Genomic DNA, 16,559 nt, shown 5'->3' on the forward strand with positions numbered 1-16,559 from the left:
TAATGTAATTGACTTTATTTGCTCCACTTGTGCACTTCATGTAAAAGTCAATTAGAATACTGACCAGCCCCAACCTCTAACTCCAATATGGCTTCCAGTTGTATAAAGCTAGTTATAGTTGCAATAGGAAATCAGTGACATGCTCCTCTGTTGAGTTTGACTACATTAAGTCCTCCCCACACTCCTGATACAACAGCTGACTAGATATTGCCTAAAATGCAAATAAACATAATATTATTGGTACTGCTAATAGAGGTTATCCAAGTCACAGACCCACTGCTCACATTTAGTAAACGATCTGACTTAAGGGGATATATACTAGGCTTCTAAGATCATCCAGTGTTGGTCCTTAGGTAAGACCATGAACACCAAATGTCAACACAAACCTTGTTTGACCGGGTGATGTTTGAGCTAAGTTTTGAGGAACCAGTGTACTATGACGACAAATGGGCTACTGGAGCATTGCAACAATAGACACAGGAAGAGGATAAGGAATTGTTGAAATGCTACTACTCAAGTAACCTTAGGAAGTATAGTTACATGGCAACTGAGAAACATGGGTGCTTTGATACTCACAGTAAAAACATCTAGTAGCTCAGTGTTCCTCTCACAACTAGAGATCCAGGCAATACAAATCATGAACACTTTAAGCCAGGACACCAGGTTGGATGAACATCAACATCCACCCTCCCCAAGATCGGGCACCAAGTTCCAACACTGCAAGAACTGATTGCGAGAACAACTGACCTAAGAAATAAAATTATGGTTAAGTTGAGTGAGTCCCTGTCAAATCTGACACCAGCTAGCAAACTTGAGTGAAATACCTTCAGAGACTTTCCTAGATCAGTGTTTCCCAACCCTGGTCCTCAGGGCACACTGCCAAATATGTTTTAGATGTTTCTATGCTTCAATACACCACGTTCATATTATTGCAGTTCAGTAAACATCTGTTAATCAGCCATCAATTTAAATCAGCTGGGCTGAAGCACCTAAAACATGCAGTGAAGTTTTAGGTCCCTCTTGCCGTTGCTACTGTCAATGTGAATGTTGCACTAAGTATGATCCCTACTGTGATCATCACAGAAGGAATATATGGAGCAGCACAACTAAGTAACTGGTAAATGTAGAGGAGCATCTGTGGGAACTGGATCTCCAGTTCCCACAGATGCTCCTCTACATTTAGTTAAAAGCGGCAATCACTTCTGTTATAAAGGATCGCACTTCTGCTCAGCTGCCAGATGAATTATCTATAAATTGTTTATGTCTGTGACGTTGCAAAACAGCCCAGTACTAGCAATCTGAAATAGGACATACTGCCCTCTGCTGTAGTGGAGTTGGACACAACTTCCATCAATATGATGTCTCTTTGTTGCCTATACACTTGCCGAAGAGTGGAGCTCCAGTAAAATGGTTTAATTAACCTAGAACTATATCTTAACTTTGAATATAAGCATTCTCCTGTAACTGTGTCCTAAAGAAACTCTTTGTTTTAGATGCATATTCATAAAGACTACAGCCCTAATTTAAATGAAGAAGTGGGAACAGGTGGTGGATCCTAGCAGAGCACCTCCTTTGTTTTTAGCTTACACACCCTCAGCCTATTTTTTGCTTTTCCAGAGTGATGAGTCTGTAAGGAAGCATGCTGCAAAGTTCAGATTTAGCCTTCTCCTGTTCAACTAAGTGCCTCAATGGCCTAATATCTATGTGTTTTGTCAGCTTGGACCTGTGTTTATGCTTGAGTATGCACTTTGGTCCTCCTTAGAAGTGCCAGAGGCATGGTTGAAGGGGAGGCTAATTTGGGTGAGGGGCGGGGAGGCATTGTTGAACGTCAGAGAAAATAGGGCTATCAGTTCCACTCAGATAACCTTAGCTGTCATTGGACCTCGAGCCAAGTGGTGACCTCAGGGGCTTGAACTCTCTTGGTCATGTGACCAAGCAGTAAAGTGACCAGTGGTGTTGCTGGGCTTTGGCTGTGGCCAGAGAGGAACAAGCTGCCGTGGGAAGAGGCTGCTCAGAGGGAGAGCAGGGAGGACAGGAGAAGACACGGATAAAAAGAGAGACATGAGGACACGAGGCCTGGTTTTCTTTAGCCAGGTTCATGCTTGAATGGGGTCCAGGCAGATTGGTAGAAGCATGAAATGGATACATGGGAAGGTAAGGGTGGCTGCTGCTTTCTTTTAATGGGCCATAAGTAGATATAAATGGGGGGGACTTTGGGGTTGTCGAACGTAATTTAGGTCCAGTTGTAGACCAGTTTATTTTTTGTGCATTCAGCCTCAGTTGGTGGAGGAGACTTGTCTCTGTTTCTGTCATTATTTATGACTTTCATTGCTCCTACTCACTGTAGTGTCGTTTAAATCCCCTGTTATACAGGATATTGATTAAACATGTTATTTTCCCTTAAAACTGTATTTGATCAAAAAGCATTTTAAACAGGTTTCACATGTTTTATATAAGCAGTGTGTGTGGTTTGATTCCAGCTCTGCTTTTTGATGTATTCTGTGAATAGTTAATAATTTTTATTATACAATAAAGAATTGAGAGAAATCCCTTCTCGTTACAGAGATCAATGCCTTCATGTGTGTGCTGTAAATGTTTCCATTGTATGAGTCCATGTTGATGTGTGGCTGTCCATTGGGCACTAGTTAGCAGTGTTGGTTCAGAACCTCAAGGCACAAACTGCTGACTCGGTTGTTATTCCTTTGTGTTTCAGAGATTTCCTCATCACCTTTTGTGCTTTGTTACCTTGGATTGATGTTTCCACACAAAGTACCTTGATTGCTTTCATCTGAGGAAATATTAGCATATTTATTTGGCAGATTTTGCATTACTGTCCCTCCCACCAAACTGCCCCTCCCTCTTTCTTTTTACTTATGTTGCAGGAATTTGGAATTTGGTGTGTGATAACTCCTTTCTCTTTTGATTTACCCCACATGATAGAGGACAGAGAATCACAGTAATAGTGTGGACTGGTTATGGATTTCTTTTGCTAAATTGATTGATTAATTTTTTTTAAGTACATTCTGATGTTTAAAGTCAGTAAATAAAAGCAGTTCCTGGTTGTTTCTCATGTTTCCTTTTGGAGAACGAGAATGTGGAAAGACCCCGTTACTGTATTCATCCCCTCCCCCTCATGTTAATCCCTCAGCCTGCATTCTTGTTTGTTTGTGTTCCAGCTGAAGTAGTGTTAACTCCATACTATTACTGCTGCACCTCGGCATGAATACCTCCTGTTTTCACGCAGTTGTATGTGTTGGAAGGAGCCTTTTAAACTGAGACCAAGCATTTGAGAGCGGAAAAAGAAGAGGTAAAGAAGTGAAGCATGGGAGGATGTTGGCATGGATGTATATTGGGGGAAGGATCAATGTGTGAAGATCAATTGTGGCAGTGGGGGGAGGTCAGGGACTACTGTGACTGCCTATAAATAGTCAGTGACTGAGGTTAGTCATTGCTGGTGTGCTTGTTGCTGCTGCTGCTTTTCTCCTAATTTCACTGAAATGTATCCATCTCAGCTGGCCCGGCCATGTCAAACCAACCCATCAGGTCCATCATGTTGCAGATCTTTGTCTTTCAAGGGTGTGTTATTTCAACTGCACCCTTCCCCCAGCACAAGCATGCACACATGCGGTCAGGGGACTGAACTATTTGATGCATTAGAAATTTTGCTTTTATCTTTGTGCTTGTTTTGTTTTTGTTTTTTTTTTACAACAGAAACATTTAGTTTACATCTCATGATAAGCTGAAGTTAAATTCTGCAGCTTTTTGATAATCATTCTTCCATATTCGTATGAATGGACCTTTTTGTCTCAGACAGACATTTAAATGCTCAAGTCAAGCTGTTTGACACAACTTTATTGCATGTTAGTTTTTATATGGCAGAACATGGGCTGTAAAACTTCACACATGGTTCATAAAAAAAACCCTTAAAAAAACACTTAGGAAACTTTGATCTGTGCCTAAATGGAGTTTAAAGCTGAGCTCTGATGCAAAAAGAGAAGTTAAAACCAAATTCAAACCAGATATTTAAATATTAGTCTTTATTTCAGTTCTTGTTTAAACCTGGTAAAGATGCACCACTCCATCTCAAACAGTAGAGATGGCTTTAAACATCAGTCCTGCTACTGACACCCTAGTATCTGTCACACATCTTTCTAAAAACTGAAATTGCAAAAGTTGGGATTTCAAGTACAGGCAGATTTTCATCCTCTGTGGAAACAATTCAACACAACTTACTTTTTTGTGACTTTTAAACCAAACTTTAAATGATTATTTAGAGTATTCATCAGGACAGCAACTGAAGTGTAGCATCACAGTGAATATGTCAATTCAATTCAGTTTATTTCTATAACTCCAATTCACAACACATGTTGTCTCAAGGCACTTTACAAAATATTATCTCGATTCAATCAAACATACATTCCAAGTGATCCTAGTTATCAAACAGTAGTTTGCTCAGATAATTATTCAAAGTAGTTTAAAACGTTTTAAAAAGCTTCTTTAAAAGAAAACCAAGTCATTGATTTGCAGCAATGTATTTAGACAAAATAACTAAACTTAAATGTATAATGTGACCTATGGTTTATTTGACACAGAAACAGGAATTATTCCTACTCCTAGTAAAATATTTGGAGATACATTACAATTCTAATATTGTTATCTGTATCATTCCTTTATTATGTTGATTGTGATACATGATCTTAAGCAAAAATAATAGAATAAACACCTTCTAGTAGTTGATTTTTACTACTTATTTCACTTTGTATTATTATTAACCTATTGATACACCAAACTACTGTTAATGAAGCAGTTTGGTATTAATAGCAAACTGCTATGAACACCAAGTATTCATACATGTTGGGGTAGTGTGTCTACAATTGGCTGTTAAACAGCCCTGCTGCCCTCAGCTTGCTAACTGTATTCCTAAAGCCACATGAGTGTAACAATATTGGGTGGTGCTCTTTGTGTCTGCATTCAAAAACAATCCAGATATATTTCCAATGTTATCTTTAATGCAGGGAAAATCTATAGAACACTACTTTCAGTAAGTTGACCAGCAATGTGTAGCAACAGGTGGGGGAGGAGTGATGCTATATTTCCTTGCACCCTACACAGTTGGAGAAAACTCCACTCACTCCAGCACTATCTCTGGCAACCTATTAAAGATACTTTAAACAGCAATTGTTTTAAAAGTCAGTTTTAAAACTTTGGTTTGACTAACCAGCTGAGTTCACAGCCTGTCCCTTGTTGCTTAAAAATGCAGTCACAAATGTGGCCGGAATTAGTTTAACAGTGCTTTGTACGTTTGGACAGTATCACTCAGTCTTAATGATTTAGCCTGTAGGCTAGGTGTGTGTGTTATGAAACCAACAGGTCACCACTGTCTGGTGCAACAGCCCAACCTACACCTGCATGCTTGCAACTTTGAAGATTAGCATCACACTATGGGCTGCTAGGAATGCTGGATCCCCATCCCACAGGATGAGGGTCCAGAGGAAGGATCAATGTGTGGATGCCTATAACCTCTGTGAGTGTGTTGCTGAATCTTCCTGTAGGTAGATTCAGCAGGTTTGGGGTAGGTTTGGGGTAGGTGCATGTGTACGCTTTGTCTTCCTTAACCCCCAGGTAGGGGAGATAAGTTTCAAAGAAGAGATATGAAGAGGACTAACAGGAATAAGAAACTGAGCAGAGGAGGAAGTTGGGAGAGAGGGAGGGACAGAGGGAGGGAGCCTGCAGCGGAAAAGTACAGCAGATTCCTTCAACCCCCGCTCCCTGTCTCAGCTGGGCATGATTGTTATGGAAAGCCCGAGACAAAACCTGAAAAAGAAAAATACTTTAGTGGCAGGACTGCTCTGTCGCTGGCTCAAAGGGCTCCTTTGCACTAACTTCAGCCTTTGTGCATGCATGGTTTAGACAATGGAAAGAATTAACCACAATCCATCAGTCCTCAGCATGACAAACTAAGTATTTTCTGTGTTTTTAGAAGTTCTCCAGTCTTATAAGATACCATGTGTGATAAAAATCACACTGTTTTGCATTTCACATCTTGAGATCCAGCGGCCTTCTGCTTAGAACTGCTAGTGGTGCTCAGGAGAATCGGGAGTTCTGTTTGCCTTTGTCACTGACTGGGACTTCTGGTCGACTCTCATCTACTGGCGTATGTTAAAAGTTGGGAATAAAACCCACACTGACCTCTGACAAAACAATGCAGGCTTTAATGAGCATGGAGGGGGTGTGGGGTGACTTTGCGTGCATGTCACATAGTATCGGGGGTTCTTGCACCAACACTAAAGGGAAAAGAGGAGAGGGTGGAGTTCAAGATGAAGCAGTGCTTTTATGACTGCTTATCATCACCTTAGGGGAATTCGTCATTGCGTCTCCTTCATGACCTTGTGACAGATTCACACCCTCTATGTTTCCACACTTAAAGAGGCTTTCTGGGAAATATAAACTGCAGTGAGCAAAGAGTTCTCAGCTCTGGTGATGTTTTTTTTGTTGTTGTTTTTGCATTTGACTGTGTACATGTAGTCCCACTGTCCAACGGTTCAATGAATCAAAATCACCCCAAAATTTGGATCATTTTACAATTGTAAAAAAAATCCTATGAAATGATCTAAGTGCTTTACATGTACTGATGCCACACGTCCAGTCATCATGCTTAAAAATAAATTTGTTAATATGTCAAGATTGACAACGCTTCTCCTGAGTCACCTGATATATTTGTAGTGTTAAACTAGAAGTGCACAGAGAAATCCAGTAATAACAGAAATTGGTCAACTTTTATCTTGAAAGGTCAGCAGTGACTAGCTGTTCAAAATGCAGTTAGAGGAAGAAAAGACGCTGCAACAAGCTTTTAAAGAAAGAAACTATTTTCTGCATGGGCTTGTTTCTCTGTTTATTGAGGTTGAGACAAACCAAGACATACAGTAGATGTTAGCAGGTGTTTTACATTTTACTCCTTCTTTTCTTGCCTTTGCAGTTTTGCCAGAATTGTAGGGTTTCAAAAAATACATGTCTAGAACATAGAGGTGGGCGGTAAACTGAACTGGTGCACTAATAACCTATTTAATTGGGGAAGCTTTACTTTCCTACTCTGCTGAACTCATACAGAGCAGCACAAGCTAAGTCAGGGTTGTTGGGAGTGTTGAGTTTGGATGCAATGAACAAAGAAAGTGCAGCAAAAGAAGCTGTGGCTGTGTGTAGCAGATAAGGACTTATGTGATTTCTGTCATGTTGAAGTGCTTTGGTTCTAAAAACTTGCATGTCAATCAAACAACAGTAATGAGCAAATACTAAACTTGTTCTCACTGGCAATAACGTAATCAATTTGCAACACCATCTCAGCCACAAGCATGTCCTGGACTATAAATATCTTTTAAAATGAAAAGCAGCACTCTAAACATCCAAACCTGAAAAGATTTCATGAGAACGCTCAACCCAAACATCCCAACTTGCAGACGTATTGGGCAAGTGAAACTCCCTGCGCCAAAACTAGCAAGTGTTGGTTTGAAATCAGAAATGTCATCACTTTTCACATTGCTAAAGACAGTGGTTTTTAGTGATGTTAAGTGCCGCGGAAAAATAATGTTTTCGAGATATGGTCAAAATGCTGGATAGTTCCCGTGTAATACCAGGTCACAAATATTCTGGCTAAATATTGATCCCTGCAAATGAATGCCTGTAATAATTTTTGTTTAAGTGTGACAGCGTACTAGCCACTTTACTGTTCTCGGTCAGTAGAAAATGTGGTTAAAACACACAAGTATGCATAAAAAGAAAAATACAGTGATAATTGTTGAAAATACAGTAACATCAAATTTGAGTCATGCCGCCCAGCTCTACTACCACAGGATGTATGTTTGTTCCCACCTTGGTGACGTCTTGCAAATATTTCAAAGAAGCGAATTGACCCAGGGCTGACCTCAGCAGATAACAGGAAGGCTGGACGTATTACAGCAAATTCCTTTAGTTTTATTCCTTGGAGTTTTCAACCTCTGTCTGTTGAAAATTCAAGGCTGATCCAGGTCGACAAACTCTTGTGAAAACACACAGAGATGTTGAACATGTCGCCTCCCAATCCTTTTCTTTGAATCAATGAATCATCAAAGCCTGTTCTTTAATGAGGGCTCTTTCACATACATGGGACATCACCTCTTGTCTTTTTATATACAATACTATTATTAGTTAATACATCTTCATGGCACTAATGCTATAGATTGATGTTTTGAAAACAGTTCCTGAAGTGTAAGTAGGTGAAATCAGTATTGGATGGTCAGTTCTTTGAACTGAATATCGGAACTTGGGCCCAAATCTGTGATTTGATTTGGGAAGAGTAAAGTTCTCTCTACATTACATTAACAATTCTGTCCATGGCCTGTGAATAGAAACTATGAAGGGTACCCCCTTCGCGTCAATAGCTGGCGACTTGGGCAGGGTCCTTCAGCGTCACATGTTGACGATTTGGGAAGGTCACTTGTTTTACATGGATTATTGAAGCGAAGGGTTCTCGCAACCTCTGCCAAACCTTCAAAACCTGACGATTTGGTTAGGTTTAAGGCAAAAATTATGGTAAGGCATAGGGTAAAACCCCTCGCGTCACATATTGACCCTGCGCGTCAACATGTGACGAGGACGGACCGTCCCATGCGTCAATATGTGACGAGTTGGGAGTGAGAATGGGTTGCTGTTTTACATAGGGCTAGTTTGTTGCATTTTTTCAGTTTTACACATAAGCAAACATTGTTTGACATGTGACCTGCTAGGCATTGTTTTGTTTCTGGACAAAATGTTTAAAATACCCAATCAGAATTTTTATGTACTGTCTTTCCCTTACTAAGTACACAAGTGGTGTGTAAAGAAAGAACGATAGGCAGTAAATGATACAAAGCATTTTCATAACTTTAGCTATACTGAATACACACTGCACAGATAAGGCCTTCTTTTAATCCATTAATGGATATTATTTTAACAAAGGGAGACATTCTTATTCACAAACTGATAGTCAGCTTCTTTTAGGAAAGTTTTGTACTTAAGGAAATCTTCTTCAATTTGAAATTTTTCTTGCTTCTCTGATGTTTTTGTTAGAGATTACCTTCAGACACAACTTTTTAGGCCATTCATTGTCATTGAAACTGTTATTAAATGTTTGACAAGGACTTGATAAGAATATGTCCTAAAACAGTTTCTTCCTGCTGTCGGTTGAGTTCAACACTACGAATATTAGGCAAAAAAAGTGGTCTAGACTATTTTAGATTAACAAATCTAATTTTCATGTCTTAAATGAATAAATATTAAGCATTTATTCTTTTTGCTTCTTTGCAGTCCCTGTATTAGACTGAAAATGAAGGATGAGGCTATTCAACCCAGATTTGTGATCAATCTATTAGAATCCAAAAATGTTCCCTAAAAGTTTTATGGACAATAAAAATACAATTAAAATAAATTGTCAGTCAACATTATAATAATTATTGTATTCCCATTAAAATATATTCTACGTGCATAGTTGTTCTCCTCACCAGCAGAGCCTTTGTACACTTTAAAACTGATGTTTATTTGTTGTTTACATTAATATTTATCATGTCTCATTACTTGATGAGTAATTAAATTAATAACTTACTGAATAGTAATGTTTGCCCGTATCTAAACAGTAGTTTTACTTGTTGGCACAGCCTCCATGTTAAAGAAGCTTAAAAGTTTCTCCATTAATATTGATAACTCCAAGTAAAGAGTCTGGATGTCAAACTTGATAGTAATCTCATATTAATTACATCACCCACTCTGCATACTGTTGGTTATGATGCACTAACAGACTTTAGTCCCTACTGCTGCTTTATCACCTTCTGGATTGATAATTGCAAAGTTCTCTTTTTGGTTTCCCTAGAAGGTCTCTCCACAAACAACTCCTTCAGAACTCTGCAGCTTGGGTCAGAACTTCAATAGAACACATTACTGACTGGAACATCAAGCTGCTTGGAAATGGTCTAATAGCCTTTTCCTTTAATGTGCTGGTATATCATTTTCTTTGTAATATCCTAAGACAACTCTCTCCTTGGTTTGCTGCTCTCCATGTTCACTGTGCCACCGAACAGCACAGTGACTACTAATGTCTGATTTTCATTGGCTAAATTTTGGTACATTTTTATTTATTACTTTCGTCAGTTTATTATTATTACTATTTCAGCATCCACATGTATGTCACCATGGTAAACAGAACTGTCAGTGGCTCTGCTTTTCGACTGGAATTCACTTCTTTCAGTCTTTAGGAATTCAGGTTATCTTCCTATAAAGCACAGTTCAAAACACATCTGCTCAAACTGGCTTATTTGCAATAAACAGATATTTTAACTGTTAAATAATATTTGCAGACCTGCAATTTTTAATTGTTATAATAATTATTCATTTATTATTTTCTGTAAGGTGAGCTTGGGTTTTAGAAAAGCGCCCTCAAGTATAATATATTATGATTACCAATAGCTCACACTACATTATGTAACCTGTCAGGTGTGTTTTTTCATTTCGACTCATGTTTTAAAACCGAGATTTTTGCGGCGTGGGAAAATGTCTAACATGAAACTCCAACATCACAGAGTCGAGGAAGCTCATCATAAAATCTCAACATTAATGTCATGAATATTTAAGTGTCATCTAAAGTCAGGAGGAGGAGGAGTCATAGGAGGTGACACGCTGAGATCAAGTGGCTAGATTCAAGAAGGTGTGAATCGGCCTGATTATATGGTGGTCATGCACTTGAAAGAGAGGGTCATACATCTGGCTAATAAGCCTGAGAGAGGAAGGCTAATTGCCATAGCGATGAAGGAAGTTGGGAATTTCACATAAGGTGTTCAGTGAGAATGGATTGTGTTTCTGAGCCAGGGCATACTATGGGCAAACAAAAAGTGGGCGTTTTTTCTTCATTGTTGACCTGTTTCTAAACTCACTATAGAATCCTCTGTCAGTCAGATATGGAAGACAAAGTTTTAAAAAATACAAAACAGAAACTTGTCGTGTTTTACTGGATATCCCAAAATTGCAATGAGTGGACTGCTTTTGATTACCAGCACTTAAAAAGTACCACATATTTTGGTCAAGCAAAAATGTGTCAAAGGGTGTTAGATTCATTTCAAGTGGGAATCATTTTCAGTTGGTACAGTTTGCTTTTCCACAACACTGTTCAGCAAAACCCTTTGAAAAACCTGTCTCCCCATCACCTGTAGTGGTGCTGCACCAAGAACTACTGAAGAAAATGAAACAAAAACCTCTGAAAAAGACACTAGCACAACTTCCTTCTTCACAAATGTAAACATCAATGGAGTGGCGTCAGATTTGAGCAGTTGTAGGATTTTCCTTTTGTCTTTGGTAAAAGACCACAAGCCATTTCTCTCGCTAGACTCACACATTTATTTTTGTTGTATTTTCACAGAATGCCCTGCGCAATAGTCCTCTTCTTGCTTTTGGAACGGTCTCCGGTCTGTTTGCATCCACATGTGCATTTGGACTACGGCAGAGTTCACTTTAATCGAACCAGGACCTAAGTTTATTGGCGGACCAAAGTTCACTTTTTCGATCCACATCAGAGTTCAATTACACATTTACACCTTCACAAGTGAACCAGACTTTCTAGGCAAAAGGGCTGAAGTTGGATTAAAGAGGACTAAAGAGAGCTGGTGTGAATTCAGCCTCTATGTGTTCTGTTTTGTTTCTGTTTGAGTGTACATCCTGTTACCTCTTTTTGTAGCTGTGTTATATTATCAGCAGTGATGCCTTGTGTTCAGTACAGGTACTGCAGTCAGTGTAATTCACAGATATAAACAATAACAGTCATGTCACGGTTACACTCGTAGTTAGTTCTCTATAGCCAGTGGCTTTGTGGCGTCATTATAAGCATCATTTAACAGACTGTAGGGCCCTGTTTCAGAAAGCGAGACAAGAGAAAATCCTGAGTAAGTTCTGGGGTAACTATGTGCATATCCTGGGTTTTTGGTTTCGGTAGCCAGATAACCATTATCCTCAGTCAACTTACTACCGCTACCTACTCTTTGAACCTGCTTGCATATGTAGCAGGGTTGTTGGTGCAAATCTTGATTTTGTCCTACTTTTTAGCTGAGACCTGGTACAAGGAAATTGTCAGAAATGGCGTGTGCTTTTCTGGAGGAGCCTGTAGATGTTTGAGAGTAAATACTCTGCAGAAATCTCTGTCAACAGATGGTGATCACACAGTGATTGATGTGTTATCATTCCCAGACTAATATATTGCAATTTTTCGCCAGTCAATTTATGTATATGAGATTTCAACCTGTACATCAGTCATATGACTCAAGGACATTCTTTCTGCTGCACTTTGTTTTAATACCAACAGGATGCTGTCACAAATGTTACTGTTAATCTATCTATGTACTGAGATTTCCCTTAACACAGTGGTGTGTGTTGCTGCTTGTCATTTTGTGATGGTGTTGCTACAGTTTTGGATGCAAGAAAACAGAGAAACGCATTAAGCACACTACCACAACAACATTTAACTGGAGACTGGAACATAGCTGAATTTGGTCTTGCGTCATTCCAAGATCTGACTCAAAGGAACACTGCAGGGGAATAATTTACTCACATTACCCCAGCTTTGTTCACAGAGCTTCATGTTGCAGCACATCTTCAGAGCATAAATGAGGAAGTCTAGAACTGATCCAGTGTCTGACTTGTAGAGCTTGCTTTTAAATGGTCTTAACCTCCTTTCTGTAAGAGATTAATCAGAGAAATAGTTAAATTCCAATCCCAGGATGGGTTCTCAGTGTGACATCCCATTGTCTCTGTACAGTAGAACTCCCCTCACAGCCTTAACTTAAACCTCCAACCATTTAAATGATAATCTGTTCAGGGCTTTAGAAGACCTCTAGTCCTCATGCATTATCTGGGAGGGTCTTTATGTGATATGCCCCACAAACCTTCAATTCACCCCCTCCACATCCTTCTAATTAGCTTTAGTACACCAGCCCTTCAGCCTGTTATGAAAACCTCTTTTCTCTGGCAGGCTTAGCTCTGAGTTCAGTCGCATGCCTCTGGTGGACTGTCCTTCTCAATAATACACATCCATGGAAAGAAAGGCTTACTGGTGCTCATTTCAATAATAAAGATAATGTCATTTTGACGTGTTTATTGTTAAAACACTGCACCCTTTGCTTAGCTTATGAAGGTGGAGGGGGAGTGGAAGGGTCAAACTTTTTACTGAAGCCAAAATGTCAGGAATCCTGAGAAGCAAACAACAGCATCTCCCTCCTTGTGTGTGTTGGATTTCTCAACTGTTTCATCCACACACACAAGGTTCACAGGTCAAATTCCTGACCATGATGACAGTTGCTAAAATGTCATGTTTACAATTTAAATATAAGGAGCAGTAAGGAGTTAAAAAGCCTCAATATCTTTGACTTTGAACGCTGCTGTTTCAATGTGCATTACAGATACTTTTCTCATTTATATGTCGTGGGTATAAGTGGGCCTTGGATAGACTTCAAACAAGATCCACGGGTAGGAAATAGTTAATGCACAAAAATATTAAACATAATCAAATTAATTTAATTTCAATCAGAAAAACATCAAAATACTTAAACGTGAGGTATTATGTAAAATCGCCATTTTTGAGCATAGTCCCTCATGAAAAACATACCTGAGTGTTGATTTGATTCTTTCATGCATGTTTGAGAAATTCTTTAAATCTATATATATATATACATACATTTTCAACAAATTGTATATATAATATACACCTCCTTACAGCACTGTCAACCAACCTTGTGTAGTGTACTAATGGCAGAAAAGCAACTGCCATGCTAGCTAGCCTTAGCATTCATGTCAGACTCTGCTGATGTGGAGAACTCTTCAATCTGCTTTTAATACTCTTTGCTCTGACAGGTTTTAAATGGATAGTTGTTATTTTTCTGCAGAATATTTTCCTGTTTTCAATACTCTTTACAGAGTTAACATTTTAAGTATAATAAGCTAACATTAGCTAGTCAGTTAGTTGGACTGTCTGCTTTATGAACATGCTACTCATAGCTTCACAACTGTAGCTTCTACATAGCACCATCTTTGTAGGAGAGTGGTGGGTGATGCTCCTTTGTTTCCATGCCGACTGTCTCTTTGTCTCTGTAACAACCAAAAATAGAAGCCTTATTTTGGCCAGCTTATCAGCGGTGTACAGCAACAGACCTTTACTAAAAGATCATTAATCTGTCCAGCCCTATGAGAGAGTCTTTACAATTATCAATCTGTGAACTTTTTAAATCCCTGGTATATCGTGATGCTGCCAACTGCACCATGCATGAACACAGTAGCAAGTCAGTGGTCTGGTAATATGAATCTATTCCAATAACTGAAACTTTAAGTGTGGCTTAAAACCAGCAAACCAGCTAATGAAACAGCAAGTACGGGAAGCCTGCAGAGTCAGTTTTAGGAAACCTGTCTGTCTGCCTCCGTTATTGGCTTTCCTTCCAGAATCCAGGAGACGGGTAAAGGTCTGATTGTCTGCGTGTGTGTGTGTGTTTACTGCATCTTGTTGCATCACATCAGAGTCTAACAATCAGACGTCTGGTTATCTCCAGGTTTGGTGGAAACAGGACATCTCAGACCTGTTATATCTCATTCTTCTTTTTTGCTTGAAATCAAAAAGTTTAATTCAGTTATTTTACGTTTAGCATTTATATGAAGCATTTCTTGTGTGAAAAAGTCAAATCTGAATGTGAGATGGCACAGAAAGACCAAGATGTTTAAAGCCGCAGCGGTTGTGGATATGCATAGCTGCACCTCTGAAGCGCAGAATATGCACCTGAACTTTATTCTTGGCTTCATCAGAGTTGGAGGTAGATGAGGGGGATTAAGAAGAGATTTCCAGCAGCTGCCATCCTCTGAAGTCCTTAAACTTCCACAGCACTTTTCTGATTGTCACAGTAGCTTTTCCGGTGGATTTTAAGCAGGATTCATCTCTCTTTGATCCGCTTCATGCTCTGCTGTGCGTGTGCAACTGTTTGATTTGCTGCACAAAATGTCTCCCATTTTCTTTCTCCACATCTTATTTTCTAATTGGCAACAACATGGGAAGCCGTATTTTGGTCGACTTTGTGGAAACATTTTCAGGTTTCCTATGCGCCTCAGGACCCATGCTTTGCAGTGACATCCAATCGATAAGTCCAGTTTCACCCACAGAACTGTTTTACCCCTCCAGCTTTCTCTGGTTTTTCCTTCTGATCATCTAACTAATTTCCAAATCAGATCATGAAATCATAAAAAAAAAAAAAACGAAAAGCAGTTTTGAAATGTTTAATTTAATGGACATCTTAACACTAATGCTGCATGCTCAGTGTTGAGATGTCAATTTTTTACAAATATTGAAATACACCCCACTTTATTTTGGTCTTTATTGAAAGTTAGGTTGCGGTATAATCTACTCATTATAAAGAAAGTCATACTAACAGGAAAACCTGAATAATTTTACAAAAAATCCTATTTATCCTGATCAAGTACATTAGCATTTTACCAGATACTCTTGTGAGACAAATTTAATTGTAAACGTGCTACAAAAATTTGTTGTCTACAGAGCAACATGGATAGAACAAAAGAGCATAGAAATCTTATTTGTCTTAAATCTTATTTTTTTATATCTAGGTTCATGTGTTCAATTTGTAAAATCTGAGGTACGACTAATCTTATGCATATTATATGTTAATGTTATATGAATATTTTTGTGATTTTATCAGTTGGACTTCAGCAAGATTAGTAACCACTAATTTGAATCCTAATCAATAAGCAATATTTCTAATCTGGATGCTACAGGTTGACTTGTACTGATTAGCTGGGGAACTTTTCCACAGATGAACAGTTCTGTGCTCCAGAGGCCGCTGCACTTCTAAAATACTGCTGCTGATGGAAGGGAAGGGAGAGACTGTGAAGAAGTCAGCTGTGTCGTTTTGAGTCACCAGGGCTCCTGAATAAAACATGCTTAAGACATCTCAGTTCTCCATCCGAGTTCCTGTTACTGCCCAATTTCCACATAACCATGGTCCTAGCTGAGGAATCTGCTGGGTCACCTTACCAAATCCCAAACAACTCCCATAATCTCAGTTAAAAAATGTGGCTTTCACAAAGATTTTAGTGCCTACCATTAAATCAGTATTTGTGTAACTGCGAATAAAGTAGCAAAATGTATTGCTATAATGGTTTTAAATGTTATCCCCCCAAACTCGATGTGCAGATGATGCAGCTGACCAGCGTACTTGCCTTATTTGTGGAGACCGCGCCACAGGTCTGCACTATGGCATCATCTCCTGCGAAGGCTGCAAAGGCTTCTTCAAGCGCAGCATCTGCAACAAGCGGGTGTACCGCTGCAGCCGGGACAAGAACTGCGAAATGTCTCGCAAGCAGCGTAACCGCTGCCAGTACTGCCGTCTGCTCAAGTGTCTGCAGATGGGGATGAACCGCAAAGGTAAGGAAAATTTAAACAAATATATCAATTTAAGCAAATAGATTATCTATGATCCATATCTGACATAAATAAAAGAAGAATATTAAAATATTTTTAC

The 16,559-nt window shown here is 39.1% G+C and overlaps 1 protein-coding gene across 1 annotated transcript in view; it reads left to right on the plus strand.

Annotated features, from left to right (window-relative positions):
• Nucleotides 1-1,913: 1,913 nt before the first annotated feature.
• Nucleotides 1,914-16,559, plus strand: part of nr6a1a (nuclear receptor subfamily 6, group A, member 1a) — a 34,576-nt gene continuing 19,930 nt past the window's right edge. The window contains exons 1-2 of the mRNA XM_032579342.1: nucleotides 1,914-2,154; nucleotides 16,232-16,462. Of these exons, the coding sequence (XP_032435233.1) occupies nucleotides 2,139-2,154; nucleotides 16,232-16,462 (247 nt within the window). The 5' untranslated portion in view covers nucleotides 1,914-2,138. The remainder of the gene's footprint in view (nucleotides 2,155-16,231; nucleotides 16,463-16,559) is intronic.

Source organism: Xiphophorus hellerii, chromosome 12, assembly GCF_003331165.1.
Source record: "Xiphophorus hellerii strain 12219 chromosome 12, Xiphophorus_hellerii-4.1, whole genome shotgun sequence".
Classification (NCBI taxonomy): Eukaryota; Metazoa; Chordata; class Actinopteri; order Cyprinodontiformes; family Poeciliidae; genus Xiphophorus; species Xiphophorus hellerii.